Here is a 23,410-nt window from a genome sequence, read left to right as displayed (position 1 = left end):
TGGCTGCGAGCCCCTCCCTGTGTACGTGCTCATGCACATTGTTCAGGGCGCGCTCACGCGAACCCCGATGCTGCGTAATTTGCGCGCCACCTTTCTCCAGATACTCGGGACAATTTTACCTTTCCCGGACTAAAGATACATGTTCCGTTATCAGGTATGTAATGTCTTTATCACGTCTTGGAATTTATTGAGGAGTTATAGAAATTGGTACCCCATGGTTAGATCAAGTGGGCCTCAATAGGGCCCTTTTCTGGAGAATTTTGTCGTTTGTTTATCGACTCCTTTGACTAAATTCCTCCGTGCGGCCTACCAAGCGCCAGGCTTTCCCTGGCACATTGTCCCCCCATCCGAGCAATGGGCCTGGGTGTTCAGTGAACTGAGTGGGCCAGTGTCTGTCAGGTTCAACAATCAGTGGCTCTTTTCACCGTCAACTGCATATTAAAGAAGGGTTTAATTTTTACAAGTAAATATACCAAGTTCGTAACTAAAAACGTGGGTCTCTTGTGATGTAACCTGGCTCACTTAGCTAGCTAGCTAGTTTGTACAGAATTGTTCTTATAATCACTTTGCTAACTTTTGGTGTCTTGTCTGTGGGCAGCCTGGTTTTGATACAATAGATAGGTAGTTAACTAAGTTGATGATGTAATGCTAGACATATTTGTTTAACATAATTATTGACTAGTGAGTGAATTGATAAAGGTGACTTAGCGCACTCTGCGTGTAAAATTTTGGTGGACATCCTTCTCTACATCTTGTAGTGGCACCAATTCACTGAGGTCTGGTATACGCGCGGTTCAAATACTGTTAGTTGACCTCCCCCATCCACGTGGGTTCTCGAAATAGTCACAACAGAATTTGTGCTGGGTTCTAGAATCATCCCCTCTCCAATTAATAAATCGGTCTATTATCTGCGGATATAGTCACGTCGTTCCTTGAAGAGTTAATTACTTCTAAGAAAGTGCATCTTTACTTAAAGAGATCTAAGGAAAGAATATTTCCTGACATTTTGTTGAAAAAACTAATTTATCAGGAAAAAACACATTCTAAGGTCACAGACATTCTACGTTACATTGAGAGGGAGTATACATTTCCCCCAATACCTCTAAGGCCTCATCTCATCCCCTCTTTAACAATAACCAATATATCTTCTAATGTATATACTTATTGTTTTTTCTCTTTCACCCCTCCTTTCCTCATCCCTCCTTAATTGCATGCCTTTTCCACCCGGCATCTGTGATCTATCCTTCGTCATCCTTTCTTTTCCCGCCTCATGTCACGTCCCTCCATCTCCCTGTGTTCTCATCCGTCCGTTTCGTGTGACCCCTCTGTTCTTTCACGCTCCCTCCCATCCCTCGATGTTCTCTCACATCTGCCCGTTCTCCCTCCAGTCCCTTGATGAAGATTGTACCCTGGAGGAGGAGGAAGAGGAGGGTCTGGTAGAAGAGGAGGATGAGATTGACCAGTTCAACGACGACACCTTCGGGGCCGGGGCCATCGGTGAGTTGCAACCCATCAACCGTGACTTCCTGCGTCCATTAGCTTGCCCCGGTGCTGAAGCTTGCTCCAGCCCTCAAAGCATGCTCAATGGTGAATCTTCATCAAACCAGCCGTGCCGGGGGAAACTGCCTATAAGCCAAAGCAAGGTTTGCAAAACCGCCACACAGAATAGGACGTTATCGCGCAAGTCTTCTTTTCGTTTTTCCGGCGCTTGTCAGTGGGCAAGACTTGGTTAGCTCGGTTTAGCCTACTGCGTGTCTTTTGATAGGATACTGTGATGTTTAATGACTAAACAAAAAACAACCTCTTGTTCTGAATGATAGCCGGTGACATAAGAAAAGTGCATTTTATTAGTTTCTGCAACTCTGCAGTGTACACTGTCTACAATATGCACGTCTTTTTTGCACACCGTTCCAAGAATTTGAATCGCCTACATAAGTGGCTCCTAAAATAGTCTGCTTTTGCATCTTAATTATCGCCGCGTATATACAGCAGAATATATACATGGTGTGTTTTAAGACAAGATGTACATTTCGTGTCTTCATTGAACACACCAATCAAACGCTTTTTCTGGCCTGTGCGGTTGTGTGAATTATGATTTTTTTATTAACTGGTTGATCTTCCTCCCGCAGCCGAAACCTCAAGCAAATGTTTTCGCTGTTCTCAGAAGTTTCTAAGAGAGTCGTGTTATCCTCCCGTGAGTCTCCCTCTGGTTTAGTGTCTGTGGACTCGCGGACACAGACGATAGACAGCACTGTCTGCATGTCCTCAGCCGTTACCTCCCTGACCATTATATGATGTGTCCTTGCCGGGATTTTGCTGGACGCCCACTCCCGGGGAGAGTAGCCGTGGCGCTGGCATCTTCATTTGTACCTAATTTGTCTGATAGTAGACTGAAGGCCCAAGTCTTTAGAAATGCTTTTGTAACCTTAAGAGCCTTAACAACTCTTCTCCTGAGATGAGAAATGTCTTTTGACCGGGCCATATTCCACATCAATAAATCTCTTTTAGAGGGCCGTGTTTGTTGGTAACCGAACTTTGTGAGTTTTTTTTTTATGATAGGGCACCTTGAACTACTGTAGGGCTGTATATGTATGGTAACACTTCAATGTACAGCCTATGTTCAAAACATTGTAGTTCTATATACTAATTTAACGCAATGCCATTTTTGCTGTTGCCAGTAGTTAGGCAAACTCTCAACATTTGAGCGACCCTAAAGCTGAAACTGTAAAATACCATGCTGTTCTGTGTGTGGGAGAATCTCTGTGCCACTTGCTTGGTCAAACCAGTTGTCTTCGAGGACATTTGCACTTTGAACTCAAACTAACGTTAAAATACCTCATGTGTTTGAACAAAACAGTGTAAATATCTAAGAAACATTTCACTTCAGGAGATTGCTGTGCAAAATGTTACATCAGTCCGCTTTCCATACTTCATTTCATACTATCACCAAATGCAATTTCCATCATCATTTGTTATAACGCCTGACATGGATTACCCACTTTGGAAGAAGTCGTCTTGGAGATTCAGATTTTTTTTCCAGCCTATGCTGTTTGTTTAACCTGTGTTCGATGAAGACACGTGCAAGTACACATTTGTTCTCTAGTAAATTACACCGTTGAGTAATGTGTTAGGACAGTGTGTTAGGTGCCTGTTACACCGGTAATTCATAAGCGTTTCCTGAAATGTAGGAAAATGCATATGAATGATTCCATGCCAGGAGGGCTGTAAGAGGCTTTTATGGTTGACACATCAGTGTCTTTACAGGAGGCACGTATGGCTCTAAAAAGGGCCCGAAATGGGCCTTCCTAATTGTCAAATTGACAAATATAAAAAGAATGTCAGGACCCGGAGGTCTGTTTCTTTAGCTAGCTTCTAGTGCGTGAACCCCCTCTCTCATTGAAATGTCCAGATTTTCAGTCTGTGATCTGAATTACCTGGCGGAGGACAGTTACAATCAACTTCCTGCTTCCCGCCAGCAGATGATGACTGGCAGGAGGAGCACAAGCGCCTCTCCGGGCTCGAGGAACAAAAGAACAGCGCACGCGGTGGTGCAGGGACAGTAGGAGGAGCTTCGGGGGACGCCGGCCACCTCCCCTCCACGTCCTCCCTCCCTCTGCCCCAGCACTCCTCGCAGCCCCCTCCGGGCCTGGGGGAGCAGGGCGGAGGGGACCTGGCCGATGCCCTGGCCCGGCTGATTCTCGGGGCGGACCCGGCCATCGCCCGGGCATGCGGTCCAGCTGGGCCGGGGGACCGGTCGAGGGGACTCCCGGCGCCACCCTCCGTGCCCCAGCAGCACCATCCGCAGGCGCACCCCCACCAGCTCCCCCTGGCGGGTCTGCCCCCTGGCCCGCCCCACCCCTCCCTGCTCAGCTACCAGCAGCACCAGCATCTCCTGCGCCGAGGCGGACCTCCGATGCAACAGGTAGACCTTACGGTAGATATGTTGCAGATCTGGTATGTTGTAGATCTATCCGGTGTTCCGCATTGGCAAGTTAAAGGTATTGTTCACCCAAATCACATAGTTGGACATTGGTGTCATTACCCTGTAGGCACTTTATGGATGAGGTTTGAGAGAAATCTTTAGTTTTGTTTCCCTGGCCCTGTTTCTAAATGCTTCCCTGTTAGCATTGGCACCGCAAATCCCATCCTGTTACAGAGGCCTCTTTCAGCATTTGTTTTGCATCAGGTCCAAATCGTATCTCTGCACTTAATGATTCTATCATGATGCCTGAGAAATCCTCATTGGTACCATGACTGGATTCATTTCACAAATGCATGGATTCCTCAAAACGATTCGAGTGGATAAATCACACTTGTCTTCTCTCAGGTAAACTCGCACAACATCTGGGAGAGCAACATGGGGTTTGGCCCAGTGAGCGTCACCCCTGGACTAGTCACTCACATGGAGGTAAGACATGTCTGTTTTGAAACGGCCTGTTACTGGGACAATTTGTCGAAATAGAAGTGGTGTTCGATCGCAATATATCGTTCCCAGCTCAATACATGAAAAATTTGGCTGCATTCTTCTCTGAAGGACTCAAATGCTAGAGCCTAATTATTGTTTGGTTTTTCATAACTTACTTATTTTTTTATATTCAAGAAGTTACAAAATGTTTAATTACAGGCTTGTAGTTTCTTTGCTCTCGGAATGACTTGTCTGATCTTGTGTGAAGCAGTTTTGTGTATTATTGGTTGTAGGCCTTGATCCATAATCTTAACTCTCCCTTTCTTCCAACTCTCACTAGGACAATCCACTACTGTCCATCATCAAAGAGGTGGGCCTTCCTTCACGGCCCCCACCAATGATGAGTGAGGATGGGCGGGACTTGTCTGAACGGGTCCCCCCACCACGCTCGTCCTCTCCAGTTATTGGTAGCCCTCCGGTAAGGGCGGTGCCTATCGGGACTCCCCCCAAGCAGCCAATGAGTCACGCTATGAATCATCATCATCAGCAGCAGGTCAGTGAGAGAATTCTTCCCAACATCTTCTCATTTTGGTCATTCAGCTATTCTTTTTTTGGATAGTTTTTCCTTGTAGTTTGGTTAGGTGGCTGTTTTGTTCCACTTGGAATTGACTTGGCAGAGCCCTGACAATATTTTGGACTGGCAAGTCCCCAAACAATGATCTCAAACTGTTATTTAAAATGCAAACGAAAGCATACGCAGACTACCCTTCGCTAACCGGGAATAATCCTATGTTGTATGCATGTTTTGGCTGACTTATTGCACTTGCTTCAGGGGAACCTGTTGAGGTTATTTTCAGTATGCCGTCAAAGGTTCATCCTCTTTCGAAGAACTAGTGCTCTCAAACTGTATGCTGTGGTCGTTGGCAGGTGGTAGTTTAATACATTGTTGTTTACTGGCTAGGTAACATTTGGGTTGAATGGGTTGTTTTTAAGGCCACAGTTAGTGGACAATAGCTAAGATGTAGATTACTGGGTGAGCTAGCAATAAAGCAAGGGCCACTGGTGCACTTAAATTATTCAACAACTTAAACAGTTTTTTGCTACTGCTTAACTGATTGTTTAACTGGTTTTTATACCTTACAAAACGAAGCTTGTCTGAGGTTTTGGGTGAGTAAATCATTGATGTCCATTGCAGCACTACGATTAGCGAAGGGTCAATGTTACGTAGACTGCAAATGCTTGCAGGCCTGGAGTTTGAGACCACTGCTCTTGGTGAGTGCTGGTTGTTATCCTCCAGTTGAGGCCTCTGCTCACTTCCTCGGTGGCAAAGCGTCCTCTCTCTCTGCAGATATATGCTAACTAGTTGTATATCAACCCTCTCCTGCTTTCTCCTGTATGTGTGTTTCAGGTCCACCATCCAACCGCCGTTCACATTCGAGCCCCGGTCCACCACCGCTACCCCCCTCCCTTCCCCGAGCGCCTGTCCCCCAACACCCTTCTGAACATTGCTGTGAGTCCTCTTCTCCTTCCCTCTCGCTACCCACAGTTCCCTCTTTTTTTGACCCTAACCCTGTTCCTGCTCTTTTCTGGATTTATTGGTTGGGTCGCCATGGTTTGAAGGTCAGCTCAAAAGTTCTTTTGTACCGATAATTGTAGCCATCACTCACCTCAGCGGTTTATTTGCAAGTCAAGTCACCCATGGCACTCTGAAAAGGAGATACAGTTGACCCTAATGTATGTTTTACTTTTCCTGTTATGTACGGACCCTTCAGCGCTCCTAAAACATTTATTTAGTGCCAGCCATGGCGATTCGAAAGAGATATTTGGGTTAAAACAGTTTGTATGCAGCTTGCACTTGAGGGCTTCCTCTATTTTAAAGCAGTTTACTATAATTGAATTGGCTGATAAGGAAATTAACAGGAAAATGTAACTACTTGGAAATTGAGCTGGCCTCTGTGGCGCTGGCCCTGCTCACACAGACCGGAGGGTTGGCGCCGACCAGCGCTCATTGATGGTCTAAGCCTGCATTTAATGACATGCATGTGAGTTATTGGGTCGATTGGGATCCTACATCCACACGTTAACTCTGAGTCGCTTGATTAGCACTGGGACCGTGTTTTAACTCGCCTTAGTTCCTGGTCCGTTGTGGTCCTATTGGGTTCTTTCTCTCTCTCTGTCTCTCAGAACTCCCCTCTGTGCCGTCCCCCATTCTCTGCTGGAGTGGGCCCCGTTCTGTCCCAGCTCCAACGCGCCCAGATGCTCAACTCTCAGGTGAGCCTCAGCGCATGGTCCGCATCTGAACCCCCTGCTCAAATCCAAATCCCCAGGGCCAGACGTTGTCTAAGCAGTAAGAAAAACCATGCATACAGCTGGCGGAAGCTTCCGTTGAACGCCGAACATGCCCGTTACCTGTCCGTACCAAACGGAACCCCCTATATACTCTCATTGGGTACTAACATGGAGAGTTCTGTAGTTCTGTGCCAGTAATGGATTCCTGAATGATGGTTATCGCCCAATCAAACCACTAGTCAGCGTGATAACTGTTTAGAATTCAGGTCGCGTCCAGGGTCAGCCTGCCAGCGACCTGATTGAGAACAATATCCCAGTATGTCGACCGCGGAGCCTGGAAGCGCTCCTCCAAGAAACTTCTCTCCCCCTCTTCCAGGTTGCTGGTTTCCCCAGGGGCTGCCAGGGTCCACCGATGCTCCCCGGCGGCGGAGGTTTCCGGCCCTTCTTCGGCCAGCCCCCGCCCCACCGCATGGGCCCCCACCCCGGCGGGCCCCCTCCCAACCACAACCACGTGGCCTGCCCCGTCATCCGGCACAACACCACGCACCTTCACCCCCAGCACCGCCGCATACTCACCCAGAGAATGCAGAGCCGAGGAGGGTACGTACCCCGGCCTCCGTAGGTCTCCCCCAGAACCCAGGTGAACCCGGAGCTTTGAGTGGATGTGCCGCGCTGTGGGCCGGTGGTAACACTCCCGGCTTTGTGCACTTATTCACCTCCTGTCTCCTCTTATTTTGACTTTCAATAAGCCTTGCAAAACCCACTTTCTAGAGGTGGGCACTTGAAAGAATCGGTGCCCACCTTAAGAAAGAAAAATGGGGTAGATTATATCCAGATCAACTTGCATGTGAAGCAGCTGTTAAGTATCCACATTATCTGGTTATCTATTTACTGGCCATACCGTGCCTTAATTGCTCATTACTTAATATGTATTCCAATATCTATCAGTAGTGTAGCAGATGCCCTTATCCAGCACGACTTGGGGTGTTCAGTCCCGACTTACTCTGACCCTCCTCCCCAGGGACCGTGGCGGGCGAGTGGGCGACCGACGGAGCCGTGACCCCTACAGCAACCTGATGACCCAGCGGGAGAAGGACTGGGTGGCCAAGATCCAGATGATGCAGCTGCAGAGCACCGACCCCTACCTGGACGACTACTACTACCAGGTCAGCGGGTCGATCCGTATAACACGCACGCAGCCCCATCTGAACCTTGTCCCCGTTGTTAGGCTTTTGACCCGTGTCTTTTTCCCCGTCACCAGAAGGTTGGGTTTGGGCAGACCGTGTGAACTCGGGCGTCTTGTCACGCTCGTTGACGTTTGATATTCGGACTACAGAATTGGGGGGAGGGGGCAATAGCCACTAGGGATTTGCGACCATGGAAGATCTGCGAACCAATCCGGAATTAGATGAAGGATTAGAGACCAGGACGTGAATTTGAGCCGATTGTTGCCTTCTTTTCTTTTGAATCCTTTATTGGTTCAACATAAGTCTAATCCGCTGTCGTGTGAGTTTTAAACCTCATGGGATGAATGTAGATGTTTTATTCAGTCCGAATGCTGTGATGTCAGTATTGTGTTGCCAGGCAGAATTACTTTTTATCTTCCATTCCTTGTATCCTTTTTTTCTTTTTTTATGTTAATTGTGCCTATGTTTAATGTTGCTTGTTAATAATATATTTGGACAGAATTACTTTGAGAAGATGGAGAAGAAGCAGGAGAGGGACAGGGACAGCATCAGGAAGGAGCACACCACCAAACTGATCACGCCTCAGGTGGCCAAGCTGGAACACACTTACAGACCAGGTGAGACCCACTGTATGATCAAATCTATACTGTGGCCCTTGTGTTTCAGTCATATCTGTACCGTGGCCCTTGTGTTTCAGTCATATCTGTACCGTGGCCCTGGTGTTTCAGTCATAACTGTACCGTGGCCCTGGTGTTTCAGTCATATCTGTACCGTGGCCCTGGTGTTTCAGTCATATCTGTACCGTGGCCCTGGTGTTTCAGTCATATCTGTACCGTGGCCCTCGTGTTTCAGTCATATCTGTACCGTAGCCCTGGTGTTTCAGTCATATCTGTACCGTGGCCCTGGTGTTTCAGTCATATCTGTACCGTGGCCCTGGTGTTTCAGTCATATCTGTACCGTGGCCCTCGTGTTTCAGTCATATCTGTACCGTAGCCCTGGTGTTTCAGTCATATCTGTACCGTAGCCCTGGTGTTTCAGTCATATCTGTACTGTGGCCGGTGAAATGCAGAAACACTCATATTTGCATCATGTTGGGAAATTCAGAATTTTGATTGTACCTCTATGTTAATATCATGTTAACGAATTTGTATAGGTAAATAAGGCAGCATTGACATTCCCTTTAAAAAATACAGAAAACCATGTAAAAAAATAAATATATATATGTATGTGTATGTGTATATATGGTGGAAGGAAAATGCATGGAAATGCTATTTTAGCACTTAAAGGACATGGAGAAAATAATGGCCAGTGTTTCTAAGGGTGTTTTTGGTGCATTTCTTCCCCTGCAGTGCAGTTTGCGGGCTCGCTGGGTAAGCTGACTGTGTCCAGTGTCAACAACCCCAGGAAGATGATCGATGCAGTCGTGACCAGTCGCACAGACGACGAGGTACTGACCACCCACCGCTAACCCCATTTATTAGACTGGTTGGCAACTTGTTGAAACAAATCTGTTTCTGAAAAGCATGGATGTTTTGTTAGGCCGTTGTTGCCCAACCCTCTCCTGGCCCCCCCAGCCATCTCACCGTTTTAGTTTTTGCCCTGAACTAGCTCACCTGATTCAACAGGTGTAAGAGTAGTGATGGCCATTTGAGGCTTCATTAGCGTGATTTTAGCAGCAGGATATTATGCTGGCAGCTCTCAGATTTTCTTTATCACAATAAAAGCCATCATTGAAATGTATAAGGCAATATAGTTTACAATCTAGTCTGTGAGAAAGAACAGACAAGCATAACATTGTAACAGACATTAAACATAAAATGTACGGACTAGATTAACTATATTACCTTATATATTTCAATGATGGCTTTTATTCGGGAACACAAAATCTGAGTTAGCCCTGCTCGCATTATATCCTGCTGCTAGAAGAACGAAACATCTCATCCAACCACCAAACCACACGCTGTCTTTCCTGCCTGTTTGTGTCAGTGCCAGAAGGGGGTGTCTAGTGCAGTTTTGTCAAACAAGCTTACAAGGTTTCACAAATTGACTCAGTTTTTTTACCCACTTAGAGATGAAAAATATGCCCATGACTGAGCGTAGAATCCGTTTTTTTCCCACTTAGAGATGAAAAATATGCCCATGACTGAGCGTAGAATCCGTTTTTTTCCCACTTAGAGATGAAAAATATGCCCATGACTGAGCGTTGTGAAGGCTTTAATTGTTTGCTTGTTAATGCGGAACCAAAGTCAAATCGGTGTACTGAGCGCAGCAGCGTGATTTAAATAGGAACAGCTCAAATTAACTTTCTTTACGTTCTGACTTGGGTGGTTTTTCTGCATTCTAAAGAACTGTTGGATGGTCTGTGTTTTCCTAATGCAGACTTTTGAAACCTCTTCAGGTTTCTGGCACGTTCTCTTACTGACTGACTACTCATTGTTACATAGCGTAGTGGTTAGAGACGCTGACTGCCATGTAGGTGACCAGTGTTCGATCCTTGCCACGGACAATACAAATTAAGCATTAGGATTTGGTCAGGATGGACTAAAACGTTGCTGGCTGCAAGTTTCAGTAGCTACGTTACAGTGAGCCTAAAATAAAACTGTTTATGGTTGTATGGCGATGGGCAAACTGCACCAACAAGGAACATATTGCTCTCCATTTCACTTTACATAGCGTTGTTCACAGCGCATTGGTTGGCTATTCAGCTGTCATTTTCTAAAGACACGAACCAGCCATGGAGTGATTGGAGTCATTTTTTTCATTATAGGTACTGTATAGCTAATCTGGGCTGTCAATGTTGTCTCTCTCTTCCCAACATGATAGGCGATCGTAATGAGTTTATCAGTTTGGCTACATGGCACATCATTCATTCAGACCGGGCAGACATTGGTGCAGCCGCAGGGTTGTCAACAGCCCGTTTGGTCACAATACACATGACTTGCTGCATGGAAGTAAAGAGATATTTTGTCCAAAAGTCTTATTTCGATGACAGTCCCCTTACCACGAGTAGGTCCTTCAGGCACAGCTCACCTCGATGAAATCAATGCCAAAGACCAGAAGCGGTGTATGGTGGCTATAGGAAATAGTTCCCTGGTGCCAGTTTGATTTCAGCCAATTCCGCCTGCTGTTTGGTCAATGTACAGTTTTAAATAGTCAGTGCTACTGTGACATTACTGAATGTAGTTCGAAGTGTTTTGGAGTAGTTTTCTGCTTGCAATGCAGCTTTGTGATACAGGTACTAACCGTTTCCATTCATGACTTTGGACAATGCTAATAACAGTAATTACAGAATGGGACTGAGCTGAATAATGGGTTGTGTGCAAAAATGTGAATTCGGAAACAAAAAATCTGCAAATAAGTTTGGACAAACTATCCCTTTGAGTGCAGGTTTTCAGTAGTTGTTCATTCCCTTGATGAACAACCTTGCCTTATCGGCAATGTGTACCTTGCCATAATTTTTTCCACCCACGGAACCTGTTCTTTACACAAAAATGATTGAAGATGTTTGCTTTGCCTCGTACAACGCCATGTTCGGGACCTGCTCTAGAAATATGAAATATGATTGTTCAAAACAGACAACAATACATTGTTACTGTACCACACCGAGGGGGAGAAGAAGCACCACAAACGTTCTAATGTGGAAAAAGGCAAAAATCGAAGCAGGAAGAGCGACAAAGATGTCAAGCAAATGTTTTAACCGGATACTGTGTATTTACTGGCCCGACGTTAGGTCTTACTGGCCCGACGTTAGGTCTTACTGGCCCGACGTTAGGTCTTACTGGCCCGACGTTAGGTCTTACTGGCCCGACGTTAGGTCTTACTGGCCCGACGTTAGGTCTTACTGACCAGTGGGCCATCGTTAATGTTAAACCCTGTTCATTTTGTAGGGTGAAGTTGTGTTGTTTGGTGTATCTGACAAATAAATCCAGCAGTGCCAGCAGAACTAGGCTTGCCCGGTTCCCTTTCTTGTTTTTATTTGGGGACTGTCACATTTTGCAGAAACACATACATGCGTACGCGCGCAAACAAATATCTTCAATCTACTAATTTCTGCTTGTGTGCCTCTCGTTTTCCTTTCCAAAATGTTGTTGGGTATGTCTTTCACAGGCCTCAGTAGCATGGCTCTAACCTCTCCCTTTGCTGGTCCCTTAGGAGAAGAGGGAGAAGCAGGTGTGGAATAAGCGACGGCAGATCCTGTACACCGTTGAGAAAGTAAGAATGATAGCTGTTGTCACGCTTGGAAGTTTCCCAAAGCTCACCTCATTTCAGCAGCTAAGTTGTTGCGCAGAAGAATTCAGGTCTCAAGAATCTTGAGTTCCGTTTGTTTTCTTCGTTATTTTCTGTTTTTCATTGCTAATTAATATAATGGATTTTGGGGGAGGTTGTCCCGGCTTGACTTTCAGGGTTGTAGCGCCTCTATCTATGAATCTCTTGAGATCATTGTCAAATGTATTGCTGAATAACAAATATATACAGGGTATTATTATTTCCCTCTCTGTTTTGTCTTATTTCTTACTTTCCTGTGATTATTTTTTATTTTTTCCTGTCTCAATCTGCCTCCCCCTCAGATGTACAGCCTGTTGCTGGAGGTGCAGGACTTTGAGAAGCGCTTCCTGCTGACGCCGGAGGAGCAGCGAGAGGCCTTGCTGGAGCAACACAAGACCCAAACCCTGCAGCTCTACGGCTCCCTCAAGGAGAAGGAGTGGGACGACCGGTGAGGGGAGGAGAGGGTGTGGGATGAGGGGCGTAGAGGGAGTGGGATGAGGGGCGGAGCGGGTGTGGGACGAGGGGCGGAGAGGGTGTGGGACGAGGGAGTGGGATGAGGGGCGGAGAGGGAGTGGGATGAGGGGCGGAGAGGGTGTGGGACGAGGGAGTGGGATGAGGGGCGGAAAGGGTGTGGGATGAGGGGCGGAAAGGGTGTGGGACGAGGGGCGGAAAGGGTGTGGGACGAGGGGCGGAAAGGGTGTGGGACGAGGGGCGGAAAGGGTGTGGGACGAGGGGCGGAGAGGGTGTGGGATGAGGGGCGGGGAGGGAGTGGGATGAGGGGTGGGGGGCAGGGAGGGAGTTGGCACAATAATTTTTAGGGCTAGGATTGGGATTGTCTGTACAAGCTAGTAACTAAGAAGAGTGTATAATGCGTAAAGGGGGTCGTCTCCGGTAAATTCTCAAGGGCCACCGTCTTCATGCTCCTTTTTAATCACCGAAAACCCTCAGTGCTTTGGAGAGTCCCCACTAACCCGACCCCTCTCCGCCCCTGGGCCCCTGCAGAGTGAGCGACGAGCAGTGCCTGATGATCATGTCGGTGCGGAAGGGGAAGCGCCTCATCTCTCGGCTCCTCCCATTCCTGCCCCAGCCGCATGCCGCCGCCGTCGTCATGGGGATCGCCCGGAACCTGCCCACCCTGGCCAAGAAAGACCGACAAGACCAGGTAGAGAAAGGACACACGCATTCTTCTCGACTCCCCAACGTACGATTGGTCAATAACAGCCCCCCCACCCCCACCAGGTGCTGTGCTGGTTGGTGGAACCCGTCGCCGCAGTGGTCTCGTCCCTGTCAAGCTCCGCCCTCACAGACTTGTTGCAGGAGCTGCAGGGCAGCGACGGTCAATTGTCTAGAGTGCTGCAAAATAAGGTGCCCGCACTGACACTGCTTACGACTGGCCTGCTTTTAGAGCCACGCAAAATAGCGCGCCGTTTCTGTCAACATCTAACCCAATGTTTTTTCCTGTACTTGTATTTGTAGCCGACACTTGAACCGGAGAGAAAACACTTAACTTCTGCCTGAAACTGAATGTTTGGTAGATTGTCAGGAGAATAACACGAGCAGTCTAGAGGGGAATGAGCACAAACAAAAATACTGCTTAAGCATACTTAAATGTTAACAAAATTGGAAGAATAAATCTGGGAATACCAGGCGGTCCCCTTTAACGTGGTGAAATCAAGCTGTTCACGTTTCCTTTCCTCTCACCCAGTTTGGTGTGACGCTGCTGTACCTGATCCTGAGTGAGGGGGAGCGAATGCAGAGCTCAGACCCCAACTGTCAACTGATGGACGACAATCGGTGGTGAGCACAGACATCCTTCGTGCCATTGGGGGGGGTTTATATGCGGGGTGTCTGCAATAGATGTAGGTGCCAGTGTTTAGGTGCATTTTATATTGTCATAGAAAGACTGGACCATGTCTTTGCTTTGAACGATGTGTGATTGCGTGAAGGGACATTGACCCTTAGTCCAGACTCAGAACCGCTTTTGTCAATATTGGATGAGGAATGTTCCACCAGAGAAGCAGACTCATGGCCAGCACCCCCACCTAGTGGCATGTTTGGAAGCCCCAGCGACTGCACATCCCCCAGGTGTAAAGGTACATTTTATTATGTGCTTTGTGTCTCCCAGGACAGAGCTGGTGTTCTCTGTGACCAGGGAGCTGCTGAACGTCGCCCCGTCGTCCCTGGCCCCTCCCCTCTTCACCCCTCCCAACCTGCTGTCTCTCTTCTCGCGATACGTCGACAGACAGAGGCTGGAGCAGCTGCAGGAGAAGTTACAGTGAGTGAGGTCTCGTTACAGTGAGTGAGGTCTCGTTACAGTGAGTGAGGTCTCGTTACAGTGAGTGAGGTCTCGTTACAGTGAGTGAGGTCTCGTTACAGTGAGTGAGGTCTCAGGTGCTCTCCGGCCAGTATGCAGATAGGCATGTGTTTGTCGCAGATGGGTGTAAAAAAGCAGTAGGTGGTGGATTCGAAAACCAGGGAATGTATCTTGGGAGAGCCCCCCGCCCCATGTGCCTTATGAAGTGTGAAAAGTATGTTTTTCCACTAATATGCCATACATCAACATGTTAGTTTTATTCTGCCCTTCCTCGGGTAATGTCGCTATTAAGGCAATGGCTGAATCTCAAATTGCATACTATGCTGCATTAGTATGCAAAAAAAATTGGATGTCTCAAACCATAGTATGCTGAAAATAGTATGCCAACAGTTCCAGAATGGTCTACCATTTCTGGTGGATTTTTAGAGTATGCATACGTGCATGCTTTTTGTGGTAATATTGACCACAACCTCTTGTGCGGTAAAAGAGGGGGTTTACACGATTCTCTCGTCTTTTCACATGACGAAAAAGATATTGTCACCTTTATTGATAGTTATTGAATCAATGTAATTTACATATGCAAGAAAAATTTACTTTGTGTCATGAAATTAAATGTTGGTCAGTGTAAAGTTCATTTTCAGTCTCGCTAGCTATTTTTCTATTCCGAAGACTATTCCAAGTAGTAAGGTACTAGTATTACTGGCTTATAAAATTTTAAAACAGCCAGTGTCAAAAGCCATACAGTTCATAGATTATATTTGTGATGGAAGTAAACTTCATAAGGAACATTAATCAGCAGTTTAACACAATACTTAATGGTGTCTGGCTAAATATTCAAACTTGGCGGGATGTTAATGCGTGACAAAATAATCAAGAGATTTAGCCAGTCTAGTTAGCATCTCTTGAAGCTCTGCCAAGGCATTTTATTGTCTGACCTAACTGCTCATTTTAGATTGGCATGGCCTTTATTATTCAAAGCACAGTGTGCATCCGTAATAATGCTGTTTAATCAGCTTCTTGATAAGCAGCACCTATCATGTGAGTGGATAATCTTGGCAAACCAGAGAATTGCTCCCTAATATGGATAGAAACATATATTTGTGCATGAAACCTGGGAGAAATAAGCTTTTTGCACATATGAAAACTTTTAGACGTATTATTTCAGCTCATGGAATGTGGGACCAAAATTTGACCCTGTTGCTTTTATGTTTTCATTCAGTACACTTCAATCCGTATCTGTCCACAGCTATCTCACCGCTATATCCTGTCCTCCTCTTACAGGATCTCTGCATTGTCCCGGTAGAAGTGTCTCCAGACATCAAGAAACCCCCAGTTGAGGCGTGTGTGCGTGCGTGCATGCGTGCGTGCTTGTGGGTGGGTGTATGCGTGTGCTGGAGAGAGGTCTACTAGGGTTGATGATGATTTTAATCCAGCAGAATCTCTTGTTGTTTCTTTTGTGTTTGTGTTAGTTGTCTGCGTATGGGGATATGTGTGTGTTCATGTATATTTGAGTGAGAGATATGAACTGAGAGAAAACAATCTGCATTTTTAATTATCTTGTTAACGTGGATGCCTGTGATAAACCGTCAGATTAAAAATATTTCTATTGTAAAACATGGTGTTTGGGTTTGTTTCACTTTTCATCTCATTCAATTTAGTAAGATTTATCAACAATGCAGCACTAGCAAACCCAGGGTTTTATTACTTCCAAGGACAGAAAAATATATTTGCTCTATTGCCATCAGGGAATATCATTACCATGAAGGGGTGCATCTGGTCTGCGATGATGTTTAGGTAGGTGGCACGTGTCAAATTGATGTTCACATGAATGCCCGGACCCAGGGTTTCACCACAGAACATTTACCCGAGCATCACACTCCCTCCACCAGCTTATCGTCTTCCCAGAGTGCATCCAGTTACCATCGCTTCCCCATGTAAACGACGCGCACGTTACACGGCCGTCCACTTGATGTAAAAGAGAACATTGACTCCTTGGACCAGGCAACCTTTCACTGCTCCAAGGTCCAGTTCCAACGCTCACGTGCCCATTGTGAGCGCTTTCAACAGTGGTTATAGGGGTCATCGTGGGCATTTTGACCAGTCTGGGGCGACCCAGCCCACATACACAGCAGGGTGTGGAAAAACTGCTGACACATTCCTCCCATAATCATTGATAATGTTTCTGGAGACTTGTATCACAATAGACTTTGTCGGGATGGCCTTGACCATCGATGAACCCAACATCCTGTTGCTGGTTTGTGGTTTTTCCTCCTCGGACCACTGTCGGTAGGTAGGCTACTCACCTTGGCTAAACATGAGCTCACCGCAAGCCATTGTAGTTTCGGAGATGCTCTGACCCAGTTGTCTGGTCATAATTTGGCCCTGGTCTAAGTCGCTAAGTTCTTTACTCCTGCTCATTTCTCTGCAGTCCAACATATTGACTATGAGACCTGATTGTTCTGGTTAAATCTCTGTGGGAAAGATGTTTCCTAAAGGCCACAGCACAAGGACAAAAAACGGTTCAGGAAGTAGGATTTTAATTTGATTACATTATTTTGGAACAGTGGGTGACCGTGGAGGGGTTAGTCAGCAATGATCTTGCTTCCATGCCCTGGGGTTGGGTAGGATGAAACCTTTCTGTGGACCATACAATGAGTTGCAGTTTACCCCGGGAGTGTGGTGGGTGAATTTCTTCAACGACTATTAAGCATTAAACAGCAATGTCAAATTTAGGTGTTAAGATTAGATTCAATGTTATTGTCATTGAACAAGTACAGCATAAAAAAATGTAGTTAGAATATAACCAGAAGTGCAAACAGAAGAGGGCAGACATTTACAAGTACTAAGCATAATGTATGATACAGATGTGCTATGTATAAATGCAATCAAGGCAGATGCAGTACAAATGGCAATTCTAAATGTGCAATGAAGGCAAGTAGAGGAGGGCAGAAAATGTACAGGTGCTGGTCATAAAATTTGAATATCATCAAAAAGTTGATTTATTTCAGTAATTCCATTCAAAAAGTGAAACTTCTATAATGTATACATTCATTCCACACAGACTGATATATTTCAAGTGTTTATTTCTTTTAATTTTGATGATTATAACTGACAACTGATGAAAACCCCAAATTCAGTATTTCAGAAAATTTGGATGTTGTGAAAAGGTTCAATATTGAAGACACCTGGTGCCACACTCTAATCAGCTAATTAACCCAAAACACCTGCAAAGGCCTTTAAATGGTCTCTCCGTCTAGTTCTGTAGGCAGCACAATCATGGGGAAGACTGCTGACTTGACAGCTGTCCAAAAGACCACCATTGACACCATGCACAAGGAGGGCAAGACACAAAAGGTCATAGCTAAAGAGGCTGTCTGTTCACAGAGATGTGTCCAAGCACATTAATAGAGAGGTGAAGGGAAGGAAAAGAAGTGGTAGAAAAAATAAAGTGTACAAGCAATAGGGATAACCGCACCCTGGAGAGGATTGTGAAACAAAACCCATTCAAAAATGTGGGGGAGATTCACTAAGAGTGGACTGCAGCTGGAGTCAGTGCTTCAAGAACCACCACGCAGACATATGCAAGACATGGGTTTCAGCTGTCGCATTCCTTGTGTCAAGCCACTCTTGAACAAGCCCAGAAGCGTCTCGCCTGGGCTAAAGACAAAAAGGACTGGACTGCTGCTGATTTGGCACAGAATCCACATTGCTTGAAGTCCAGTGTAAAATGTCCACAGTCAGTGATGGTTTGGGGTGCCATGTCATCTGCTGGTGTTGTGTTGTCATCACTGTGTTTTCTGAGGTCCAAGGTCAACGCAGCCGTCTACCAGGAAGTTTTAGAGCACTTCCTGCTGCTGACCAACTTTATGGAGATGCAGATTTGCACACAGTGCCAAAGCTACCAGTACCTGGTTTAAGGACCATGGTATCCCTGTTCTTAATTGGCCAGCAAACTCACCTGACCTTAACCCTATAGAAAATGTATGGGGTATTGTGAAGAGGAAGATGCGATATGCCAGACGCAACAATGGAGAAGAGCTGAAGGCCACTATCAGAGCAACCTGGGCTCTCATAACACCTGAGCAGTGCCACAGACTGATTGACTCCATGCCACACCGCATTGCTGCAGTAATTCAGGCAAAAGGAGCCCCAACGAAGTATTGAGTGCTGTACATGCTCATACTTTTCATGTTCATACTTTTCAGTTGGTCAACATTTCTAAAAATATTTATTTTGTATTAAGTAATATTCTAATTTTCAGAGACACTGAATTTGGGATTTTCATTAGTTGTTAGTTATAATCATCACAATTAAAATAAAAAATTTAATATATCAGTCTGTGTGTAATGAATTAATATAATATACAAGTTTCACTTTTAGAATGGAATTACTGAAATTAATCAACTATATTACAAGTGGGATGGATAGTTGTGCGATGAGGCAAATTAAATTACAAATGGCAATTCTAAATGTGCAATTGAGGTAAATTTAAGGTGTAACATGTGCAAATGAAATGCAGGGATGGCTGCAATGAGGTTCCCAAGGTCGACACGTACATGTAACAACTGAAAACTATTACTTTACAAATCAGTCTACGAGTCCAGTAGAACAAAGGGAGTAGTGCAACAAGGAGGGGCGAGTGGGTATGGTTAGTGTTGGTTAGGGTTACAGTAGATGGAAAGAAACTGTTCCTGAGCCTGTTGGTGCTGCAACGAAGAGACCTGTACCGCCTGCCTAATGGTAGGAGGGCAAACAGTTTGTGGCATGGATGTGAAAGGTCTCTGATGATGCAGCGCGCCTTATGCAACACCGCTTGCGCTGGAGGTCTTCAATTGCTGGGAGCTGGGCACCAGTAATGTGCTGGGCGGTTTTCACCTCCCGTTGCTGGGCATTCTGGTCGGCCACGGAGCAACAACCAAACCACACGGTGGCGCTGTTAGTCAGAATGCTCTCGATTGCGCAGCGGTAAAAATTCACATGGATCTTCTCAGGAGATGAAGACGGGACCGCAGTTTATGATGACACTTTTTGGCTAACTTTTATACTGCATTTATGCCAATCAAATTTCCAAAACTTTTGACTGATTTTGCGCAAAAACCTTGTCTCAGGCTGGTTGTTGAAAAGATGTGGTAGTAGCAAACATTGAATTTGGGCGAGTTTTTAGACTGTGATTGGGTAATATGATAAACGATCTGGCAAATCTGATCTAAAACGCAAATATATTTATCTAAGTTTATGTGTCTATAATGCGCATGTATCTATAATATTCGCCCAAATTGCTGCTAGTTTACATTATTATCTATAATGTTCAATGCGACAACCCGATTGCAGCTAGTTAGTGTACTCTTTTTTTTTCCTGCTGCTACGTGTTATGTATATCCTTGCTTTAGTTTTTCGTTTGGCTATATTTTTGCTCATATATTTTCTTTCTAATTCTCACTACGTAGTTGTCGGGTGCCATGTCACAAGAATGTCTTTGTGCAGGATGACGCTGTGTTGTTCGATGCATTTGACAAATAACCTCAAAGTACGTACACGTATTTTATGTTATCCTGGATTCCTGGATTGATCGGTACCACAATATCAATTTTAGTTGCAACTTGCAATGTTCTCGTTCAGCGAGAATATTATTATTGAAAAATAATAGTATCGCCCGAACAGGGACTTGAACCCTGGACCCTCAGATTAAAAGTCTGATGCTCTACCGACTGAGCTATCCGGGCTCTGCTTAGCAATTCTTAGGAAATGTATTTCAATATAAATCAGACACCATGTATACATAAACGCGACTTTTTAACTAATTATCTTGATTCTTGCGTAAGACCCTTACTCGTGGCATGCAACGTCTACAGTAACGGGGAAATTAACAAAGTCGTTCAAATCCCGACCAGCTGCCAGCATGTGTCTCAATATACTACTCAGTACATCAATAATAGCGGTTATCTGGCAGGTTTGTTACTTCACGGTACGCTCTCGTCATCTGCGTCTAAACATTCACTAATCGTAACCAATATTACGTCACTAGTAAGTGACGAGCTTTCACATAAATGTAAAACCGTTTCTTGGGGATTATATTGGCTTGTACGAAATGCATCAACAGGTGGCTCCGTGGCGCAATGGATAGCGCATTGGACTTCTAGTCAAACACTTGAGGAGTGATTCAAAGGTTGTGGGTTCGAGTCCCACCGGAGTCGCATCTTTTGGTCAATCGAGTGATTGTCTCGTAATGCTTGCAATTTAGTTAAAAACACATTGCGTAAACATGTATTTTGATTACACAGTGCACTTGTAAACTGATAGTCCCATCATTCTACAAAGCTGACATGGAGGCCTTTTAGCTCCAATTGGTTCACTGACATTATTTTCTATACTCCCATAGTGCAACGCTTGCACTCTTATCTTTATTCCCACTGATATCCTTAATGTTTGCATTTGTTGGTATTTATTATGTACAATGGAGGGCAGATGGTGATCATGTCAGTGTTTGGAAACAAATGTGATGTTTTACAGAAAGCTTTTAACTGCAAAGCCGGGGTGCAATGCCGGAACTGATAACCTTGTTGTTTGTTACATTAAGGCCATTCTATCACTAGAAACAGAAAAAAGCTAGAAATCATTGCAAATAAACATGTAAAATGATTTGCTTGCATCACTGAGTGACTGAAACACAGTGAAAAGGTTTTGGAAAGTTTAAGAAAAGTTTAGGAAAGATTCTCAGGGAAGATCATTGTGTGTGATGGAAATAGGATCTGCTTGGCATTCAATTGGGATTTTGTAACTGTCCCTTCTGAGCAAAAGGACAAGTTGGAATTTTTTTCCCAGTGAGTTGCAGCTTTCAATGAAGGAGCACAATGGCTCATCGCACCAACTATTCATAAGTCTGAATGATTGGGAGGGTACAAAGTAACTCTCTGTAAAATAGATTGAAAAAGATTAGAAGAAGTGGCCTGTTGCAGTCCATTGGTCTAAGCCAATCCCACTGGTGCAAATGTACTCGAGAGTAGGTCCTATCAGACCTACTATTTGTTCAGTGAATGAAAACAAGTTTGGGAGGGGACAAAAAAAAATCTCTGGAAACGTTTGTGTACCGGCCATGTCTTTGCTAAGGCCAAAGGTGCAAGTGTCAGAGATTTAAACTTTTCAAAGCATAATCCTGTTTCAGACACACACAAACAAACAAAGAAACAAACACACACAGACATAAATGTCAGGGAGCTATCAGAGAGAAAAACACATACTGGCTTTTTAGGGTGAAAACTGCTGACATTGAAGAATGTGATACAGTGAATATTTTGATCTTTAATTATCATGCTTGCCTTGGATTCCATCATGTCTGTTGCCATGTGTGTTTGTGCATGTGTTCAAGTGTTTCATGCCATGTCTCTGTGTTTTTCCTCTACAGTGTGGTTAGCCATCTAACCGCACCAACAGGTTCATGTTGCATAAACTAACTGATCCATTTCCATGAAGGCCATTCCTCACTGCCAGTGCAGTTTTTGGTTTTAAAGTTTTAAGTACCTAGCTCAGCTACACTTGGAGCTAATGCATTTTTTGCATCATATTATACAGTATATACAGTATATTATATCGTTTACAGAGCCCTCTGGAACTCAGTGGGACTTTCAGTGAGTGGCTTGAGGTTTAATAATTGCCTCAAATTCGGGACACACTACTAACTTAAATTATGCAATTCATGGTCCACACTCATTGCACACTCGCTGTAAAGGGCCAATGGATGCCCAAGTGAATTTGCAAATGAACTTTCCTGAAACTAGCTTCAAGAGGAAGCAGGTTCCACCATTGGTGTGCCAGGAGAGAAAACTGCCTGTAAACTGGTTGAGTGGAAGATGCCCTACCATAGGAGTGGAACAGCCAAGAGACCAGATGTGGCAGAACAAAGAGCTTGGATGTGGTTTGAGCATTGCCTGAAGGAAGGGCAGTTCCTCCTCCTGCTCTGTAAACTGGATGAATAACTGAACTTGGGCTGTGAGGGTATGCAAATGAATGAATACGTTGGCACGCGACTTGTTCTTGAATACACACTTGTTCTTGAATACAAACTTATGATTGGATACATACTTGTAATCATAAATAAATATGATGAACACTCTTTAGGTAAAAAGGCCTTTCATATTTCCTCCCCCTTCTACATGCATAAGGAGGAAATGTCAATGCTTGATGTAGCCCGAAAGAATCATAGCATGTAAACACATAGTTGGTCTGTTTACCTCCCATATTATGAAGCCCAGCCTCACTGAATCAACTGGGGGGTGTTCCTTTACTACCCCCACTGGCCTTTCCCCCCTGTGGGCTGAGACAGTACACTCTCCAGAGACGTCTGAGCCTTGGACAGTGCGCTGATCCGGTGGCAGTAACAGCTACCCCCTTCAATCACAGAGGCCCTCCATCTGCTTCTGAGGCTGGTTTGTGATAAATGCCTTCATATTGGACTCTAGCTCCAGTAGGCCCAAAGCTGAGACCAAGGTCTCTTTCACATCTGAGTCCTGTATTCCAATGTTTGATGCAAAAAAGAGAAATAAAATACCACACATTAAGAAAAACAATCACAATTAACAATGAAGTTAGTTTGACAGACATTTAAATTGCATTTAAGCACTAAATGAATTTTCCGCTTTTTGTAATTCAAAATGGCATTCTATAATGTGGGGAATAATATCCAAAAGCAGTGTTACTGTGTTTATCCAGTCCTAGTCAGTCTTGGGAGCGTGTTTTGCTCTTTTCAATCACATTTTCTAGGTTAGATAGTCAGGACATTTCTGCAAGACAGCCTTAAATAAAAACAACAACCAATGTCTCAGCCTACTGTAGGATATAATAGACAATGTTTGCAAAAAAATCACACTAGTGATAAAAGGCAAAGCTGAATGATAGACTGCATCCACAGGATCCACAGAAGCTGAGGCATGGATTTATAGCACATCACCATAA

The 23,410-nt window shown here is 45.0% G+C and overlaps 1 protein-coding gene and 2 non-coding genes across 7 annotated transcripts; 2 read left to right on the top strand and 1 right to left on the bottom strand.

Moving 5' to 3' along the window:
• The first annotated feature begins 8 nt into the window (after nucleotides 1-8).
• patl1 (PAT1 homolog 1, processing body mRNA decay factor) lies at nucleotides 9-16,075 on the top strand. Of its 5 annotated transcripts, none has more exons than XM_020043968.2 (18): nucleotides 10-154; nucleotides 1,389-1,497; nucleotides 3,480-3,934; nucleotides 4,328-4,408; nucleotides 4,746-4,958; nucleotides 5,814-5,915; nucleotides 6,590-6,676; nucleotides 7,071-7,294; nucleotides 7,716-7,860; nucleotides 8,381-8,498; nucleotides 9,231-9,328; nucleotides 12,034-12,093; nucleotides 12,450-12,595; nucleotides 13,150-13,309; nucleotides 13,387-13,512; nucleotides 13,853-13,944; nucleotides 14,273-14,422; nucleotides 15,743-16,075. In XM_020043968.2, exons 1-18 carry the CDS (start codon nucleotides 140-142, stop codon nucleotides 15,762-15,764), a joined length of 2,403 nt encoding a protein of 800 aa, XP_019899527.1. In that variant the 5' UTR covers nucleotides 10-139; the 3' UTR covers nucleotides 15,765-16,075. The 5 variants fall into 5 exon arrangements, with proteins under 5 accessions (XP_019899529.1, XP_019899527.1, XP_012996153.1 ...); XM_013140699.3 differs by having other exon boundaries at nucleotides 3,477-3,922; XM_020043967.2 differs by having other exon boundaries at nucleotides 3,477-3,934.
• A 4,036-nt stretch (nucleotides 16,076-20,111) lies between these two features.
• trnak-uuu lies at nucleotides 20,112-20,184 on the bottom strand. The gene has a single exon. It is a non-coding gene; the product is annotated as a tRNA-Lys (tRNA).
• A 379-nt stretch (nucleotides 20,185-20,563) lies between these two features.
• On the top strand, nucleotides 20,564-20,655 carry trnar-ucu. Its single transcript is given in 2 exon segments — nucleotides 20,564-20,600; nucleotides 20,620-20,655. It is a non-coding gene; the product is annotated as a tRNA-Arg (tRNA).
• The last annotated feature ends 2,755 nt before the right edge of the window (nucleotides 20,656-23,410 follow it).

The sequence above is a fragment of the Esox lucius genome, chromosome 25, assembly GCF_011004845.1.
Source record: "Esox lucius isolate fEsoLuc1 chromosome 25, fEsoLuc1.pri, whole genome shotgun sequence".
NCBI lineage: Eukaryota > Metazoa > Chordata > Actinopteri > Esociformes > Esocidae > Esox > Esox lucius.
Note: the sequence above shows the minus strand (reverse complement) of the source record. Positions and strands in the feature narration are given on the sequence as shown.